We start from the raw sequence: 17,710 nt of genomic DNA on the forward strand, positions 1-17,710 counted from the left end.
GGCTCTTCATTGTGACTGCATCTCAGTTTCAGTTTTGGGTTTTGGGAGGATAAGTTCTTGCTTGAGTAGAGAATTGAATCCACTTCACCTAATCTTTTCTATGCTACAGGCTTGCTTGAGGGCTTCTCTCTGTGTCTATAATAATTAATATTTTAAAGTTATGAGAGGGGGAGAAGGGAGAAACATTCTAACAATGTGTGTGAGCCTAAATTGGGGATCTAAACCTGCATGCTGGGAGTTCAACACCACAGCTGCGTTGTAATCAAATATTTAGACCAACTTAATGAAATTTGCCTGCATTACAGATGTTGCCTCAAGCTTTATGGTTAGGTATAGGTATATTTTATCATCACACTTCTGCTTGGAAATCTTAGGAAAATATTAAACCATTCCCAGAACTGGCTAGAATTTTAATAAAAATAAGTGACAATCGTCCCTAAAAGAGTTACAATGTATTTTTATTTGATTCATTTAGTATTTTGCCTCAAATCTCTAATGGAAATTTGGAAAAACAAAGCACCCTTCACTTGATAGATGCATGTTTAACATTTTTAAAATGCTTTGTGTGTCTCATGCAGATTCTTATGCTATCTAAACGGTTTGTAATTCTTCTGCCTGGTCTCATGTGGAGGTTTTCTTGAATATAGCTTATTAATATTATGTAACTTTGGATTGTGTGTGGTTAAAGGTGGCTTTTTTAATAATCAGTCTCTTTAAGGTTCTGAGTTGCCTTGGCATCTTTGTCCGGATCTTTTTTTCAGCTTCTTAAGGTCTCCTGGAAATGTGCTTGCCATTCTAAATTGCTCTTTGGATGTACTATTACAAGAAATATTGAAGACTGGATGAGTTGTAGGATAGTTAGCAGTGCAGCCAAAAAAATTGTTTATTAATAAAAAATTTTAAGTTATAAATATAAGGAATCAATATTGATAATAGAGCTTTCTTTTGTTAAATCCTGTTTATTTCTGGGGGTAGGTTGTAGCTCAAGCAGTAAAGTGCATGATTATCATGCACGGGGTCCTGGGTTCAATCCCCAGTCCCTCCTCTAAAAACAAATGAAACTAATTACCTCCCCCTGCCTAAATAAATAAATAAATTTAAAAAAAAATCCTGTTTATTTCTAATCATGTGTAAAATTGCTTCTAAATGATAGAAGCAAGATTCTTACTTTTAGTCCCACCATTTATTTAGAAATTGTCATTTGAACCACATATTATTTAATTACATGAGGACATAAAAAATGAAAATAGTCTTGTAATGACTTTGAAAGAGTACAGTTTTTTCCCAAATTCACACAAATTTTACAAATTATGAGAGCTATTAATTACTCATATTTAAGCAAATCTGGGTTTTTTTTTTAATCAGGTACAAAATATTTTTTCTAGTGAATCTTCTGAATAATAGTGAAAATTTTTAAACAGACTTGGTAATTGCCTTGTTTAACTCCTTCACTCATCCAGGGACAGAACCTCTCAACTAATCCTTTCTTCTCTTTTCTGGATTAGCTGTAAGAAAATGTTAATTACTGCTTTTATGTTCTATTTAAACTGTCAATTACATGTCATTGCTACTCATAGAATTTTTCTCTAAGAAATTAATATATTTCTTTCAGCATTAAACGACCACCAACAGCTGAAAAGTCACATAATTCATGGGAAAATTCAGATGATAGCCGTAATAAACTATTGAGGGCAGTTTCAACATCAAAATTAATATCAAAAGTTATAAAAAATACAGACAAGTAAGTATTATACGTCTCAATTTCATATGAAAGTTATTAATTCTGTGATGTCATGTTTGCATGTACAATTATATACCTGGTTTGATCATTTTAAAAAATCTATATTATGATTTATATCTTTTTTCTTCTTTTTTCTTTTTTTTGGGGGGGTCGGTAATCAGATTGATTGATTTAGTGGAGTTCTTCTGGTAATTATAATGGTCAGCCAAATAAAATTATAAAATAAATATCTTTGAATTCCTTTTATAGGCATAAAGATGTCATCATCAACCAAGGTAAATTAAAAATCCTTTTTAAAAAATACTTATCTGCTTTTCCACATCAGTTAAATTTTTGCTGTTGATAAGAATATTGACTTATTTTCATTCAGTGAAAATTCATTTATTTATTTATTAGCTCACAGTAATCAAAAAGAAGTGCATTATTATAGTCATTAAAGAAAATACCCAGTTTTTATTGTAAGACATGTCATTTTTGTCTCAACCAGCAAAAATGTCAACCCGTGAAAAAAACAGCCAAGGTAAGAATAAGCTACGCAGTTGGTCGCCTTCTAAGTTAATTTCTTCCTGGATCTCTTATTTGGCTTTTCATTATTTATACTACCTGGCTTTCCTCTTACTAAAAGAAATACAGTAATTTGAACTAGTGAATCTAACCACTTTTCTAAAAATTCATCTTATTTCCATGATCTCTGAAGAGTCAAGGTTAACAGTAGAAATAATTATATCATTACAAAGAGATAAAATACTAAGGGGAATTCTCCCCCCCCCCTTTTTTTTTTATGAAAATAGAAGTTGTACTTAGAAAAGCCATTTAAAAGATTGGTAAATTTTAACTCAGTTTCCTGTCTTGCCAACTTCATTGCAAATAATCACTCATTTCTTGAAGCTAAGACTTAAAAAATATGAGTCTAGCAAACCCATTTCCTCTTAAATTTTTCTTTTATATTAATTGTAATTTCTGGCTACTTGCTGTTGTTGGCTTGTTCTGACCCAAAAAAGATCAGACTTTCTGTAAATGTGTATTTCATTTAATTGCAAAGTAGGTAAGATTTATACATCAGTTTTACATTCTCCTTCGATTGCCTGCAAGTTTAATTGAAGCATGCTCTTCTAAATGAAAGCATGTGTTTCTGTGCATGCTTTTTACAGCTCATTTCTATATGTCCTAGTTATCTTTATTTTCTGGGCTATTTATTATATTAACCATATACAGTGTGGTTAAAATTTTTGTTAGAGATTCAATTTGATTTCTGTAGTTTTTGATTCTAATAAGAAAAATATTTGCAATCTTCTTTGGATCATTTGTTTTTTCATAGAAATTCTAAATAAAGTTGGTTTTTGCTGCTGTTCTCCTTTAGTTAGGTCTTACTTTGTCCCTCCTTTATAATTAAATATAGATTAAGTAATGGTTGAAATACCTTAAGAAAAAAATGAAATTTTATTTACAAAGACAATTCTTATTATATGTATTAAAGCTTTTTTTTTTAAATAGAGGTAGTGATGTATAGTGGAAAGAGCAGTGAGTGTGGAGTCTCTATGTTTAGTGTTTGGCTCTTTTGAAGAACACGCTGTGACCCAGGCAAAATGGCAGTGTCTCTGGGCAGTTTTCGAATCTGAGAATAATAACTATAAAGTTTACTTCACAAGACTGCTGAAGGATAAAATAACGTGCGTGAAAGAACTTTAAAAATAGAAAACACTGTAACTATAGAAAGGTGCTGCTATTATTACGTGTTTTGCTAGACAGCTCAAATTTTATAAAAATCCTTATAGAGTGAATAAGAAAGGGCTACCTCCCTCTTTGTCATGCTGTGATATGTTCTTTGGAAGGAAAAGGGAACTTGTGATTAGTATATAATAAGTGAGTGGTTTGTGTTGGTGACAGTTTTCAAAACCACTGAAGTAAGCAGGTAAGTAAATATTTAAAAAGGAAGAGTTTTGCTAGAGAAGTCACTAAAGCGGGGAAGAAGGATGGAATGAAAAACTGGAAAAGGATATAGAAAAAATAAGTTAAATTCTGTTACAAGAATTTTTAACTGAAAAAGTTTGTCCCAGATGTTGGAATTTAGCAGTGTCAAATGTTGCTTGCATTAAGCCTTAATTTTGGAATATGAGTCTGTTCCTTTGCCATTTTAATCAGCTATGTATATCATTAGACTGTACCTTGAAGGAGATCTCTTGTGCCTTGTCCTGTTATGTAATTCAGGCCTGACTGAAATTGGAGCAGAGCCTATGGAAAGAAGTAGATGGATTCTAGATGGTTTAGGAGATTACAGGTAGGGTATGAGAGGTAAGGAACAGAAGGAATCTGTGAAAGCCAGCCTGAGACTTGGTAAGAGGCATCAACTAAAAGTAAGGAACATTTGAGGAGGAGTAGATGTATGGAAAGAATAGAGTTTGATTTTGGACAGTTATACTTAAGTGTATAAGACTTAATTTACTTGCAGAGATGTGTAGCAACCTCTACATGTAGATGTTTAAACACGTATTTTGGAGTCCAGAGACTGGTTTCACCATTTACTTTGTGACCTCAAGCAGGTTAATTCACCTTCTTAAGTCTTTGTTTTCTCATCTATAATTGAGATAATAATAAGCACTCAAAGGGTTATTATAAAAATTAAAGGTAATAAAACATTTAAACTAATACCTGGCACACAGTACAAATAAATTTTATTACTGTATGTGAGTGCGACAGTAAAACCTTGCACTCAAATGTGTAGAGTTAAGATGAAAAGATGACCATCAAATAGATGATCTTTACTTGGTATAAGTTGTAGATATATTTTAAGTTTGATACTCATTTTGCATAGCATATTCACAGCACATTTTCTTACACTTCAGGTATTTATTGATCCAAAAACTCTGTCATTTTTGGACAGTCTTAAAAATTAGATTTTTTAATTTCTTTAGCTCTTTTTTGACAGTGACAAGTGTGACTTGCTCTAAGCCATCTGCTTTGTTTTGAGAACAAGCCTGTTTACGTTTGATACATATAGGTGAGTGGTATCAGAGAAAACTACCTGAAAGGCCTGTGTCCGTCAGGCTCAGAAGAGCAGTAAAGCTGCACATCTGGTCAGCACTTAGACAGTAGGAAGGAAAGAAACCATGGTTGAAATGGGATGTACACAGGGCAGTCTCAGAGCCTCGGTGTGAGAGGAGGGACAGGTTACTCCACTAAAAAGAGGCTCTTACTGACTTAGATCTGTATCTGCCCTCATACCCTCAAGTCCCTGAAGCTTAAGCCCCTTTTCATTCCTCTTCTGTTCTGTTGAATTCTCTCCCATTGCAAGAGAAATAAGACTTGGCCTGTCAAAGTTAAACTGTGAATAATTTTTTCTGTAGAATTATTTATTGTTAGATGTAGCATTTAGGTTCTAGTACAGTGCTATTCATTTGAGAAGCTATTGATAAAGTTCTTTGAGCTAAGCTGGGGAACTGTAATCACCTTTTATAATAAATTACCTTTGGGGGGATATAGATAACTGACAAATTTTGTAATAAACAAAATGAGTACAGACTGTAAGCTCATTCTTACAATAGTTACCGAGTATATTACATTTTTAAAATATGGAAAATAAGTGTCACATGTCCTCATTTCTAGAGGAGAACTCAAAGGTCCTCAAATTATTAGATATTAACTTTTTTTCAGGCTTAAATAATGTCTCTTTTTGCTTGTAGTATCTTAAACTCTTGCTATTTAGAATTAGCACATAATTCATTGTTTGGTCTTGTTGAGAACCTGAATGAGAAAAATTTGCTTAATTGAGGAAAAGAGAACTCATCAATCACCAAATCACACTCTTACTTCCTTTTATAAAGCTGCCTCACTGCTCTGTGATTAAATTCATTCTTGCTTATCCACCAAACCAGTGCAATGATAGCTTAACTACAGGTGTATTTAGATGGAAGAACAGTTAGTATAATATCTTTCAAAATTGAGAATTGACAATTTCTTATTAGCTACCTAGCTACCTGTCTAAAATGGCTTCAGATGAAAAATACTTTAAAAGTCATTTTGAAATACTATCAAAAATCCTTCGGTAATTTGTTTTAGCCAGTTATTCATATAATCTAAAAATACACAATATAAACTCATTTACAAAATTGGAGAAAGGAAAACAAAGACCTCTGAGTAATCGTGTCATTTTCACAGCTATTACAGTTCTGATGTTTCCTTATTCTTTGTCAGATACACATTTTAAACGTTTATTCATTTAACAAATATTTATTGAGTGTATTTTGTTAGGATCTGTCTCAGGCACTTGGAGATACAGTGATTACATTGTCTGAACTCTGTGGAACTTATGTTCTCCCTAAAAGAAAAAGATAATAAGTACTTAATATGTCAGGACATAATATACGTTGGGAAAGAATGAGGAGAGAGAATGGCTATTTTATATAGAGTGGTTAGGGAAGACATTTCTCATAAAGTGACATTTGAGCCACCTGAAGGAAGTGAGTGAACAATGTGGGGATCTGGAGAGCAGAATTTCCTGAGCAGAGAAACCTGGAAGTACCTGAGCCCTGAGGCAAGAGCTTTCTTTTGTATTTGTTAACCATTGCATTTATAAAATAATAGATTCATTCTAAGCAACAGAAGCTTCATTAGTCACTGCAGTTAGGAAAGGGAAGCAGAGTTGTTTAGTGGGAAGAGGGTAAGAATTATAAGCCTGAGACCTAGTTGGGGATGAAATGACCCGAATCACAGAAGTTTAAAGAATCAGAATCCTACAATGACTAAAATTATGAATGTAGGTTGGGGTGAAACTCAAATTTTCATTTGCCAAAGGAAATTATGAAAAAAATGAAACATTCTTCATCCAGTAATAATTTTTTCTCTGTGACTGAGACCCTAGACCTTAGTTCCCTCACATATACTTAGGGTTAGACTAGACGTCATGAATGGTGACGTCTTTAATAATTTTTGAAAGCTTTTCTTCTTGCAGCAAATAGAAAATGGAGGACAGCCGCCCTCCCCGCCCCCTTCCGCCCCTGAACCTTCACTAACTCACGTTTGATCTACCTGTTGAAGAGTTTGAATGCAGGTGCTTTTGTTCAGTGCCAGTGCCTTATGTTGCTTTCTGACCTGTTGGCTCCAGGCCTAGTCTATCCAAAAACCAGATCACACCTGTGTAAACTAAAATTGTATCTGAAAGAATAGCTAAAATTTACCTGTAGGTGTATAGGATAGCAGTGTCCTACTGACACTGTCTGTGTATTGTGTTACCTACTGGGGGAATATACTGTCACCTGCTGAGAGGTTGTGCAGCTTGAAATAAACCAAAAAAAAAAGTGAAAAGCCCTTAACTGAGCTACAGATAGAATCTTTCCTTGTTGTTTCTGAGATGGTATCCAAAACTTTGCGATTCTAGAATTTAGAAAGCAGGGTGCTAGCTTTAAGTCTGTTTGAGTGTGAATAAGCAGGAAGACCAGGAAACCAAATACTGCATTTCCCAAAAAACACACTGACTTCTAAAATTTAGATACTGGCCTATTTTAAATAGGCTATATAAACACTACTTGGATCCCTAGGTCTGGGCTTTGTCCAAGTACTCTCTGTATTTTAAAAGGAGACCAAAAAGGGGGTACCTCTTCTCTGTTGGAGATTTTTTTTTTTTTAAGCCCTGTGAAGCAGAGATCTGATTTCTTGGTGGTGGTGGTGACAGTCTTCTGGATTAAAATGTGTTTCAAGGCTGTCCAAATATTTTTTGATTCTCCAAAGAACAATTTCACCAAAAATATTCTACTGATTATTTACTTTAATAATACTTCTTCAAGATTTTTAAAGAATGTTAAATGTTTTAATCTTTCTAAAAATATAAACAAATAATATTTCAGGCACCCAGATTTATTAGATCTTTACATTTTGCTTTTTTTTTTTTTTTAGTCAGTTTTTTTTTTTTAAGAAATCATTAAGGATAAAATTGAGGTCTCTCCTTAATCCTGTTTAATTAGAATGTCATATATAGGTTTTTATTGTTTGCCTGGAGCCTCTTGATTCTCTTTCTACTGTAGTTAATTGAGAAACAGCTAGAGGGACAAATATTTTGACACCTGAAGTTTCTTTTTTGAATTTATTTTTAAAAAATTAAATCCAACTTGCTATATCCAGATAAAATGAAAAGAATTTTTTTGTTTAATGTTTAAAATAACTCTTCCTGGGAATATAAATGAGTGATTTGAGGGTGTTTTAAAATACAACTATGTTTTGCTTAGTTGAGAAGTGTTTTTAGCAATATAGAAAATCCTTTAGAAGTTTTATGTGCCTTATATTGTTGGGATAGACTTCTTTCTCATCTTTTCCAAAAGAAAGCCTTTTTCAGGCAGTAAAAATAATCTAAAATGCTTACACAAACTCCCGTATCTGATATTTTCAAGTAATTTTGTGACAATCACAGTTATAAACAAAACAGCAAAGAGAAATCTGATTAAAAGAGGTTTAAAAAGATTCAAGAAAATGGTTAACTGCAAATTGGCTTATTACTATATTAGTATATATGTTGATTAGCAGATATCTTAAGACTTGGTTATGTCTCTGTTATAAGCTCCTAAGGGGCTAGGTTCATATTTTTTAAATATCTTCATTGTGCACCCTCACCCCACTTCTCAAATAATGAAGAATTCAATAAAATTTACCGTCTAGTAGAACTCTGCCTATAGAATGACTAAAATTAAGGTAACATTTTAGTGTTTGGTTAAAGTTTTCAGACCTGGGTTCTTGTTCTAGCCAGTAAAACTAACTGCATAATATTTGGCAAGCACTACAACTGGGAATTTTTTTAATCTGCAAAATAAGGTTAGATTATATATCCTTCTGAATTTGTGAGCACCCCTTTTTTTATTTTGGAGTCTACCTTTTATGATCTATTTGTCCAGCTAAAACTTTAAAAGGGAGTGAAATTGAGACTTTATCAGGAAAAATCAATTTCCTTGTTCAAAATTCAAAGATCCTTACAGATTACGTTGTTTCAGTGGAATTTTTAAAAATTATTACTACAGTTTAACTAGATCATTAACTAGGACTTGAAATATTTTGTTTAAAAAAAATCATTTAGGAAAAGATTTTTAGCCTTCCTAAAATGGTTTTTGTCACTTTCCACCATTAAATTGTAGTCAGTATTTCCAGTATTTTGTTCACCCGCCTTTTCTTTAGCTCTGTGGTTTTGGGGAATAGAACTGGTTAGTATCAGAGAAAAAGCTCAAACTAAGTAAAGATTCTTAAATTTTCTGTTTGTTTGCTGGAATTAGGTAGCAGCACACTGCTGCATTTTAGTTAAATATAAAATTCAGTTTGAGCAGGTGGTGATCTTCAGTTCTACAGATTGTGAAATACAAATAAAAATGAATTCCTGAAGTGAAAAGTTTGGGAGAAAGATGCTTTAAACTAAGCATTCCAGAAGTTCAGAAGGCTTTCTATGGGCAGTACCCATTACACAGATAAGTCATAGTCCAAACCCTTGAGGCTCTGCTATTGCCTTTCAAAGCCTTTTTTTTTTTTTTTTTTTTTCAGTCTCTAGGTGCAGAAATAGAGCAGGCTATGAAAGAAAGCATAGAAGGAACTAATCTTGGAGCAGAGTATACCCAGTACTAATTTTCTTCTACTCTTTTTTTTTTTTCCTTTCACTGTGTTACAGTCTGTGAAAGATTAATAAATTTTGATAAACATCTTATAAATATATACATACTGTTAGTAAACAGTTGTTTGTATCAGTATGAGTCATTTCAGCAGTACTGCTTTTCTCAGAGCATGTAAGATAACTATCTCAGAAAGTCTGGATCAGGGAATATGAAGATCATCTTGCAGTCTGGAGCATGCTGGGGGATAGGACAGCCCAGGGGAGATGCTGAAGTAGGAGAGTTAACAAAACCTGAGGAGACTGAGGGGAAGGCTCAGAGGTGTGCCAGAAGGAAGCACATAGAAAGAAAAGTGTAACATCAAGTGTTTCAAATTTTTGCCAGGCATTCACTCTTCCCAGAGATAATAGAACAGAAACATCTTCCTTTTCTGTTGTACTCTCTGATTTCCTACTGTTAGGATCCAGAGCTCAAGCTGGTACCATTTGGATTATAAGTAAGCTGTACTGTCAGGTTATTGGACTTACATGGACTAGACTGCCTGAACAGTACTGTCCAGTGGAAATGTCATGTGTAACACATATATAATTTAAAATGTTCTAGGAGTCACACTTAAAAAAAATAAAGACACAGATAAGATTAAATTTAATATATTTAACCCAGTATATGCAGAATATCATTTCAGTGTGTAATCTATAAAAAGTCGTTAATGAGATATTTTACCCTTTTTTTTTTTCAGACTAAGTCTTCAAAATCTGGTGTGTATATCACACTGAAAGCATATCTCAATTCACACTAGCTGCATTCTAAATGTTCTACCAGTGACTATCATTTTGGACAGTGCTGATCTAGAACATAGTTTAGAATGAAAATGTTTCCCAAGTTCTAAGTAACATAATATTTTGGAGCACAGTCTAAAAACTCATTTGACCTCTGAGCCTTGGTTTCCCTTTCTTTAAAAGTAAGGGTTTGGACTAGGTGAGCTCTAAGATTTCATACAGTTCCAATATTGTATGTGTCTAGAGAAATGAACTAATAATAATAACATTTATGGTATCAACAATATCCCACAGAATTTCTTCTTTTGTAATTAAGCTATGTTATCATTGATCAGATTCAATTAGGAATATTTATTTTATTTGAGCATAGGCTAGTTAAGTGATAAAGCTGGGATTCAAACAAGGTCTGCCTTTATCACAAAGTTTGTGTTCTCTCCACTATGCTGTATAGCCTCCCTCTCAGTCCCAGGAACTTTCAAGGTAGGAGATAAAATGTTGAGATTAATTACATTTTAAAAAACTGCAGCTTCACTGTTGAATACATATGTAAGGCCCTAGACTGTGTTCACTGATTATCATGAGATAGGTAGTTTAATCATTTCTTTTCTTCACATTGATTTTCTGGACCAGCAGACTTTATCAATGTATTAATGTTACTAATCTCATAGTCTTCTTTGACCAGTCCCATGGCCCATTACTTCCCCTTGACTTTCATGATAGTTTACAATGCAGACAACCAGAAAGTAGCATTGGGGTAAAACAAATTGTTAAGTCGTTTGACTGTAAGATCAAGAAACCTGTCAGCCTCAAAAAAAGGTTATTGTGAGAATTTGACTCAACAGTGATTGAGGAGGAAAGAGGTTCTTCATGTATATATTTTATCTGATTCTCAAGGTAAAGACTCACATAATTCTAAAATTGTGAACTGGTGACCTGTGAGCTGTATACAGGCCAAGGATGTTTTCTCATGGTATTCTCCCTTTGTTGGCAAAGGAGTAAACATTTAAAGATTGGGAGATGTCACAGTAAATTACAGATTTTCTCTTTCTCTTGAAAAATGAGAAGATCTAGCAGCCCTGGGCCCACATCTTTCATGAGAATGATTAGCTGCTGCCTCCCTGAGATGGAGTCCGGTGTACGCCAGTGCCCCTACACCAACCAGTCCTCATTTTGCATTTCCTGCCTGGGCCTGTAGATGCTTGAACTTGTGACCCCTGTATTAAAGTGTACATGATAGAATCTACAGAATTCTAGCTTATTTTCCTACACTTGCTATTCTGTGGACAGTCACATTAAAGCTTATGAAGAGAGATTACAGTGTGTTAAATCATGTCTTATCAGCAATTCCTAGACAGTGTTTAGAATGGTCATAAATTCTTCTCTAAGGGAAAGAAATAAATATTTGTCAAGGACCTTATACTTTACAGTGTGATATCTTATTTAATCAATCATAATTCTAAGTGGTAAGTAGTATTAGCATTGTGCTTATTAGGAGAATGAGGCAAAAGTCACATAGCTGGGAAGGGGTAAAGCGGGAATTCAGATCCCCATCAGTCTTTTTCCAAAGCTCATGTTCTTTCCATTATAATGCATTGCCTCCCTCTCAGTCTCAGAAATTGTTCACAGTGCCCGGATTATATGCTTGGCCTCCAACGTACTTACTGCAGTTTACAGGCAGGAAACGCATTTTCATCCTAACGTGTATTGCCATTTTTATATTATATTAGAAAAGTTCATAGGTGCCAGATACGTAGTTGCTTTGCTTATACTTGGTTGCTTGTGCTGCATGACACTTGATAAAGGAATCAATACAATATTTTGAGCTCTTTTAACAAAGGAGAGCGTTTTTTTTTCTTTGATGCCTTTGCTGGACATGTAATCTCTTTTAACTGGCATTTATTAAGTGTTTTATTTTTTTCATTCAGAAAACATTTATGGTATACACCTCTGATCAAAGATCCTGGAAGAAATTCCGAAGGACAGGATATCTCCCTTTAATAATTTATATTCTTTAAAAAAAAAACCTGGAGAGAAAATTATGTAACAAGTTGGCACCTTTAGAAAGTAAACTGTACAAAAAAGGACAAGGGGATACAAAAATGATTGCCAGAGGGAAATAGTTGCCTCTGGTGATCATTTAGTTATCAGAATTTAGCTATGCTAAAACTCGTCAGGAAGCAGAGCCCACTCTTAGATTCAGAAGCAATAAAGACATACATCATGTGGTGTTAAAACCATGGTGTGGGAGGTCTTAGCCTGTTCTTAGATCAAACCCTGAGGCTGAGCACACTGTGAGTAATAATAATAAAAATAACTTGAACTTCTCACCCATAACAGGCACAACTTTTAAATCTGACTCTGAAGAAATACTTGCAGACATTCAGCAAATAATTTCTCTTTCCTTCTTCTTCCATGGTTTGCATTATGTAAACTACTGAATTACTATGTTCTCTTTTCCTTAATAGCTTCAGTCATTAATAGAGGTCATAAGATTGTATCAGCCTCTATTGATGATCACATTTTCAGTCTGTTTCTAACACTATTTTCATGTTATGCCTGACAAGTTGACATGTTCTCAATATTGCCTATGCTTCTGTATTCAGTCCTTATTTTCTCCTTCCCTTTTAGGTTCTTTTGTAAATATTTCACAACTAGTATCAATGTTGTTAAACCTGTCTGTATGTAGGTCAGGGTGCTGGGGCCAGGAATGGGTATTGTGTATGTGTGTGTGTGTGTGTTTTTAAGACATAAGAAACAATCTCATCTGTTCACTTAAGTATTGTTTCCATTTGTAAAAGGTATGCAATAAGTACTGATTTGATTCTAGAGTTGTCTTTTTAAGCTTTAGACTATTGCAGACCTTATAAGCAACTATTGGTTTGTGTAAGTAAAAGATGTTCATGCTGCTGTGTTTATACCTATGCTGCTAACTAGAAAACTGTTTCCTAGCACTGTCTTTAAAGTGTTAGCATATTATAATTGAATTTAATTGCTTGGACTCAAGATTGATTGTAGGCAGGATTGTGAAGTGAGGGAAGCTGGTCCTCTTTCCCTCCCACCGCCCTGTGTGGCAGAGCTCTTCTCTCTCTCCCCATCCTGATTTATGAAGGTGTCTGACTCCTCTCCTCGTGGTATATTCTGAGGCCAAGTTTTTTGTATGTCATTAAACATCAATGAGTTGATCAAAGTAGTGTGGTGCTAATGGTTGTTATCTACCCTGATTGTCTTTTTTCTTTTCAACTGTCAGAAACTTGCATTACAAAACTGTTTTCTTTTGCGTTTTTTCTATCTCAGCTTTTCTGACCTTCTTTTAGTTATATTTTAATTATGAAAATAGTTACTCTCACTTAAGGAAATGACCAGTGGTTTTTCCTACAATGTTTCAGACTAGGTCTTTATACAAAAACAATTTTATATACAATGAGAATAGAACTCTGAAGTAGTTATTTTTTATCTTGTTTTTATTGCATCACATTAATAATCCACTCTTCTGTGATCATTCAGCAAATACATCTGTCTTAATTTTTGTCTTGTGTTTCAACAGAAGGAGAATATGTTAAAATGTTTATGCGAGGTCGGCCAATTACGATGTTCATTCCTTCTGATGTTGACAACTATGACGACATCAGAACAGAACTGCCTCCTGAGAAGCTCAAACTGGAGTGGGCGTATCCTTTTCTGGCATGACAGCAAATTTGTTTGCTATGTCTTCAGTATAAGAAAAAATAGTTTACCTAACCTTTCAAAATTGTCTTTATATGAAAAGAGTAAACATAATAAACATAGCAACCACTTGAGAAAGTAAAGAGATGTCATCTCTGATCCTTTCACATGTTATGTATGTTTCGCTGTTAGCAATTTAAAACCACTAAAATTAATATCTTCAGATAGGGCAAGCAGTATTCTGTGAATGTCAAGGTAGATACTTGTGCAGTAGAAAGGCATCAGGGTAGCACTGGAAGGCTAGTGTTTGAGTCTTGGCTCTGCCACTTACCCACAATGAACCTTACTTTCTTCACTTATAAAAAGAGGTTAATAACTCGTACCTCCCAGGTGTGTTGTAAGAATTAAGTAAGAAGAACATCAGTTAAGCATTTGTAACATATAAAATAATGTGAATTACTTTATTAAGAGCTCAGGTTAACAGGGTAGATTCTAACTCCAGAATTAACTTCTTCACCACCAAACTTTTTAAAAAATGAATATATAAAACAGAGCTCTCCTGATTTCACTTAGAAAGTCTCACTTCTCTTAGAAACTCTCAGCAAAGCAGAAGGGAGCTAATAGTTTGAACTCTGCTTTCTGCCTCCATTCTCCGACTTCTTCCTCCAGCCCTTGAATCATTCCCTCCTTTTGGCAGAAATTAGCTTGGGAAAACTCACCAGTCCTGTAATTCTGAACAACTTTTTAGCAGGTACTCTGCCTGTACCAAACAGTGCCTGGCTGTCTCTTCTTTATCATGTAGGTCAAGCATAAGTGTCACTTTTTCAGATTGCCCTTCTTTTGATCTCTCACTTTCTCTCCATTTCAGTTAGATCCTCCTTTTATGCTTTCTACTAGCATCCTGTTATTTTTATTTCTACAGTTTCTAATGATATATTTGGTATTTACTTCTGTCACCTTTGCAATAGCATAAACTCCAGGGACATAGGCCCCGCATTTGTTTTGTTCAAGACTGAATGTTCAGCTCTATGCCTGACACTTGGTGAATGAGGAAACTAAGATTTAAGCATATTAAAAGTCTCAGAGTTACACAGGGCTCATGGCAGGATATGAGTTTCCCAGTCCTCTTTCCTTACACCTTCCTGATTCCCTTGAGTATCCATGAAAAAATTGTTAATTTAACACTTTGAAAATTATGGTTATTAAAAACCTTGACTCTTTCTGTTAAGATATGGTTATCGAGGAAAGGACTGTCGCGCTAATGTTTACCTTCTTCCTACCGGGGAAATTGTTTATTTCATAGCATCAGTAGTAGTACTATTTAATTATGAGGAGAGAACTCAACGACACTACCTGGGTCATACAGACTGTGTGAAATGGTTGGTATCATTTAACGTTTGTTCATTTTTTAATTTCATGCCCTCATTTTTGTATTTTTTTTAATCTGGGTTTTTATTGGAAATGATTTCTTGTGAGAAACTCAAAACTTAAGGATATTATGGGCATTCTGTGGAATACATTTTAAGAAGAAAAAAAGACTTAACAGGCCTCCAGAACGGTTTGTGTGGTATCCGCAGCAGTAAAACATCTCATCTGTTAATTTCAATTGGGACGTCTTCTGCTTTCTCAGATCTTTTATGGTCTTTTTCTTCTGGTCTATAACATCAAATTTATGGGGGGCAGACTAGACTTATGTCATATTTCTGAGAGTGATTACTGATTATTAAATATTGATTGAGAATTTATTTTATGTAGATGAATTTTGGACTTGAGGCTTTGGGGCAGAGGTGGGTGGAGGAAATCATGGCTGAATAAGGATCAAAATACCCCATAGGATGTCAAACCATAAAAAATCTGAGAACACCTTGTAAATGTTTAGGCATGTTTTAAATTTACTCACTTTCACGACTTCTTGTTAAGTTCAATTGTCTATTGATTAAATCCATTATTTTCCCACATTTAAAAGCTTTTCTTCTATGTCTGTACTATTCTGGCAACTATATCTTTATCTAGAAAAAAATGAATATATATTAGACTATTAAAATATTACATAGGTATTGTTAAACTTTTAGAGATGATTAAACTATTGCCTTTCTCAAAGGAAGAATAATTTACGTACGGAATTATTTATTACAACATTGTTTGTAATAATACAGTTCAGAAACAGCCTAAATATCTTTTAGCTGGGGCTAGGGAAGTTGTAGTGTACCCACAGGTTACCATGCAGCCAGCTATAAAGGAAGAGTGAGGAAGGTCTCTGTGTTGATATGGAAAGATCCCCAAGATGTATTCCTAAGTACAGATTTAAAGAATGGGAAAATGTGCAGTGTTCTACCATTTGTGTGAACAGGACGTAGAAAACAAATATTTATCTTGCCTTCCACATATGTAAAAATGTTCCAGAATTATTAATAAGAAGAAACTGATTACTGTGATTACCTGGTTAGGGTTTCAGAGAGCCGGGATAACAGCAGGGTAGATGAGATTTAGCACATGGGGGCAGAATAGGGAAGAGACTTGCACTCAGTGTCTTTTTATAGCTTTTGATATTTGAACCATGCACATATATTACCTAATTCAGCGATTTTACTCTTTTGAATGTGTTTTTAAAGATTTGAATTAAATATGGCAGAATGTTAACGTTAGATTTTTAGTTACTTTTAATATAATTGACCTCAATAAAGGACATAAACTATTTAAGTAAGGGGAAATAGAATTACTTAAAGAAACATATTGATGAAATCTAGCCTCCTTAGTGATCAAATAAATTAAAGTGATATCAATTATACCAATCAATCATCAAGGCATTTTAAAAGATACTATTCTTAATATGGGGAAGTTTAAAAGTTGTGAAAATTTTAAAACATTTTTATTTCTTATGACAATTTAAATTGCTACTACTCTTCTGGAAAATGATGAGTAATACATACCAAGAACAAAAAATTTATATTCTCAGCTGAGTTTACCCCTTGGTTGCAAGACGTAGGAAGATTTTAGATACGAATGTGAAGACATCTCTTAAAAAATCTTGCTCATCACTTGTATATTTATCATGAGAAATGTGGGCATATATGCTGCAGTATTTTCAATTTGTACTTAATAGTTCCTTGCCCAAAGTTTGACTTATAAGAGTTTAGCATTAAAAATGAATTAAAAAGTAGGTGGCCTAAATGTGAAGGTGTTCACTGCTGTGTTCCTTTAGAAATGACAGAAGAGCTGTTAATAATATGCGTAAGAATTATATGGCAAAATGGGAAAATGCTTATGTTTTAATAAAGTGAAATTGCACAATGCAGTGTTGCATCTTCACTATTAATAAAGCCATGTGAATATTTTTGCCTATGTTCAGGACTCGAAAGGAACAAAAGAAAATAGTTTATCATGCGACAATTATGAGTAAATATTTTCTTCATATTTAGTGCTCCAATAATTTGCTCAGTTTTAAAAAGAAAGAAGTACAGCTGAAAACTTAGGAAAGAAATCCTTTAGGTAATTGATGTTTATTTGATTTGCTAAAGAAAATAAAATAAATGAGTCACAGAGGCATTTATTAATGATTTAAAGACTATTTGTTTGAAAAATGTTGATACTGAGGCATGATTCTGCTGTTTTACATGTTACCTGTATTTAAAACTGTTGTTAATACTGCTTTTTAGCCTTGCTATACATCCTGACAAAATTAGGATTGCAACTGGACAGATAGCTGGAGTGGATAAGGATGGAAGGGTGAGTGACACAGTTTTATGCATTCTGTACCTAGTGATATTGCTACTAGAATGGAATTGGTTGTAATTTTAACCACAGCTCATTTATTGTATTCTTTTTAAATGAAACTATCAAGGGATTTATAGTATAAGCAGGGAAAAAATATTAGAATGTAATAACATTCCAAAAAAAACAAAAGAGAATCATATTAAAATGTTTTTTTTAAAAAAAGCGTTCTCCCTAAA

At 33.8% G+C, this 17,710-nt stretch overlaps 1 protein-coding gene across 4 annotated transcripts in view; it reads left to right on the forward strand.

Annotated features, from left to right (window-relative positions):
- Positions 1 to 17,710, forward strand: part of EML4 (EMAP like 4) — a 125,411-nt gene that overhangs the window by 69,316 nt on the left and 38,385 nt on the right. For 3 of the 4 annotated variants that reach the window (XR_004326274.1, XM_032497395.1, XM_014554617.2), the window contains exons 5-10: positions 1,613 to 1,741; positions 1,991 to 2,016; positions 2,229 to 2,261; positions 13,642 to 13,765; positions 14,990 to 15,139; positions 17,417 to 17,486. Coding sequence is in view for 3 of the 4 variants with exons in the window: in XM_032497395.1 (XP_032353286.1) it covers positions 1,613 to 1,741; positions 1,991 to 2,016; positions 2,229 to 2,261; positions 13,642 to 13,765; positions 14,990 to 15,139; positions 17,417 to 17,486 (532 nt within the window). In the remaining variant the exon portion in view is untranslated. The remainder of the gene's footprint in view (positions 1 to 1,612; positions 1,742 to 1,990; positions 2,017 to 2,228; positions 2,262 to 13,641; positions 13,766 to 14,989; positions 15,140 to 17,416; positions 17,487 to 17,710) is intronic. The other variant, XM_006179181.2, reaches the window with a different exon arrangement.

Source organism: Camelus ferus, chromosome 15 (genome assembly GCF_009834535.1).
Source record: "Camelus ferus isolate YT-003-E chromosome 15, BCGSAC_Cfer_1.0, whole genome shotgun sequence".
Classification (NCBI taxonomy): Eukaryota; Metazoa; Chordata; class Mammalia; order Artiodactyla; family Camelidae; genus Camelus; species Camelus ferus.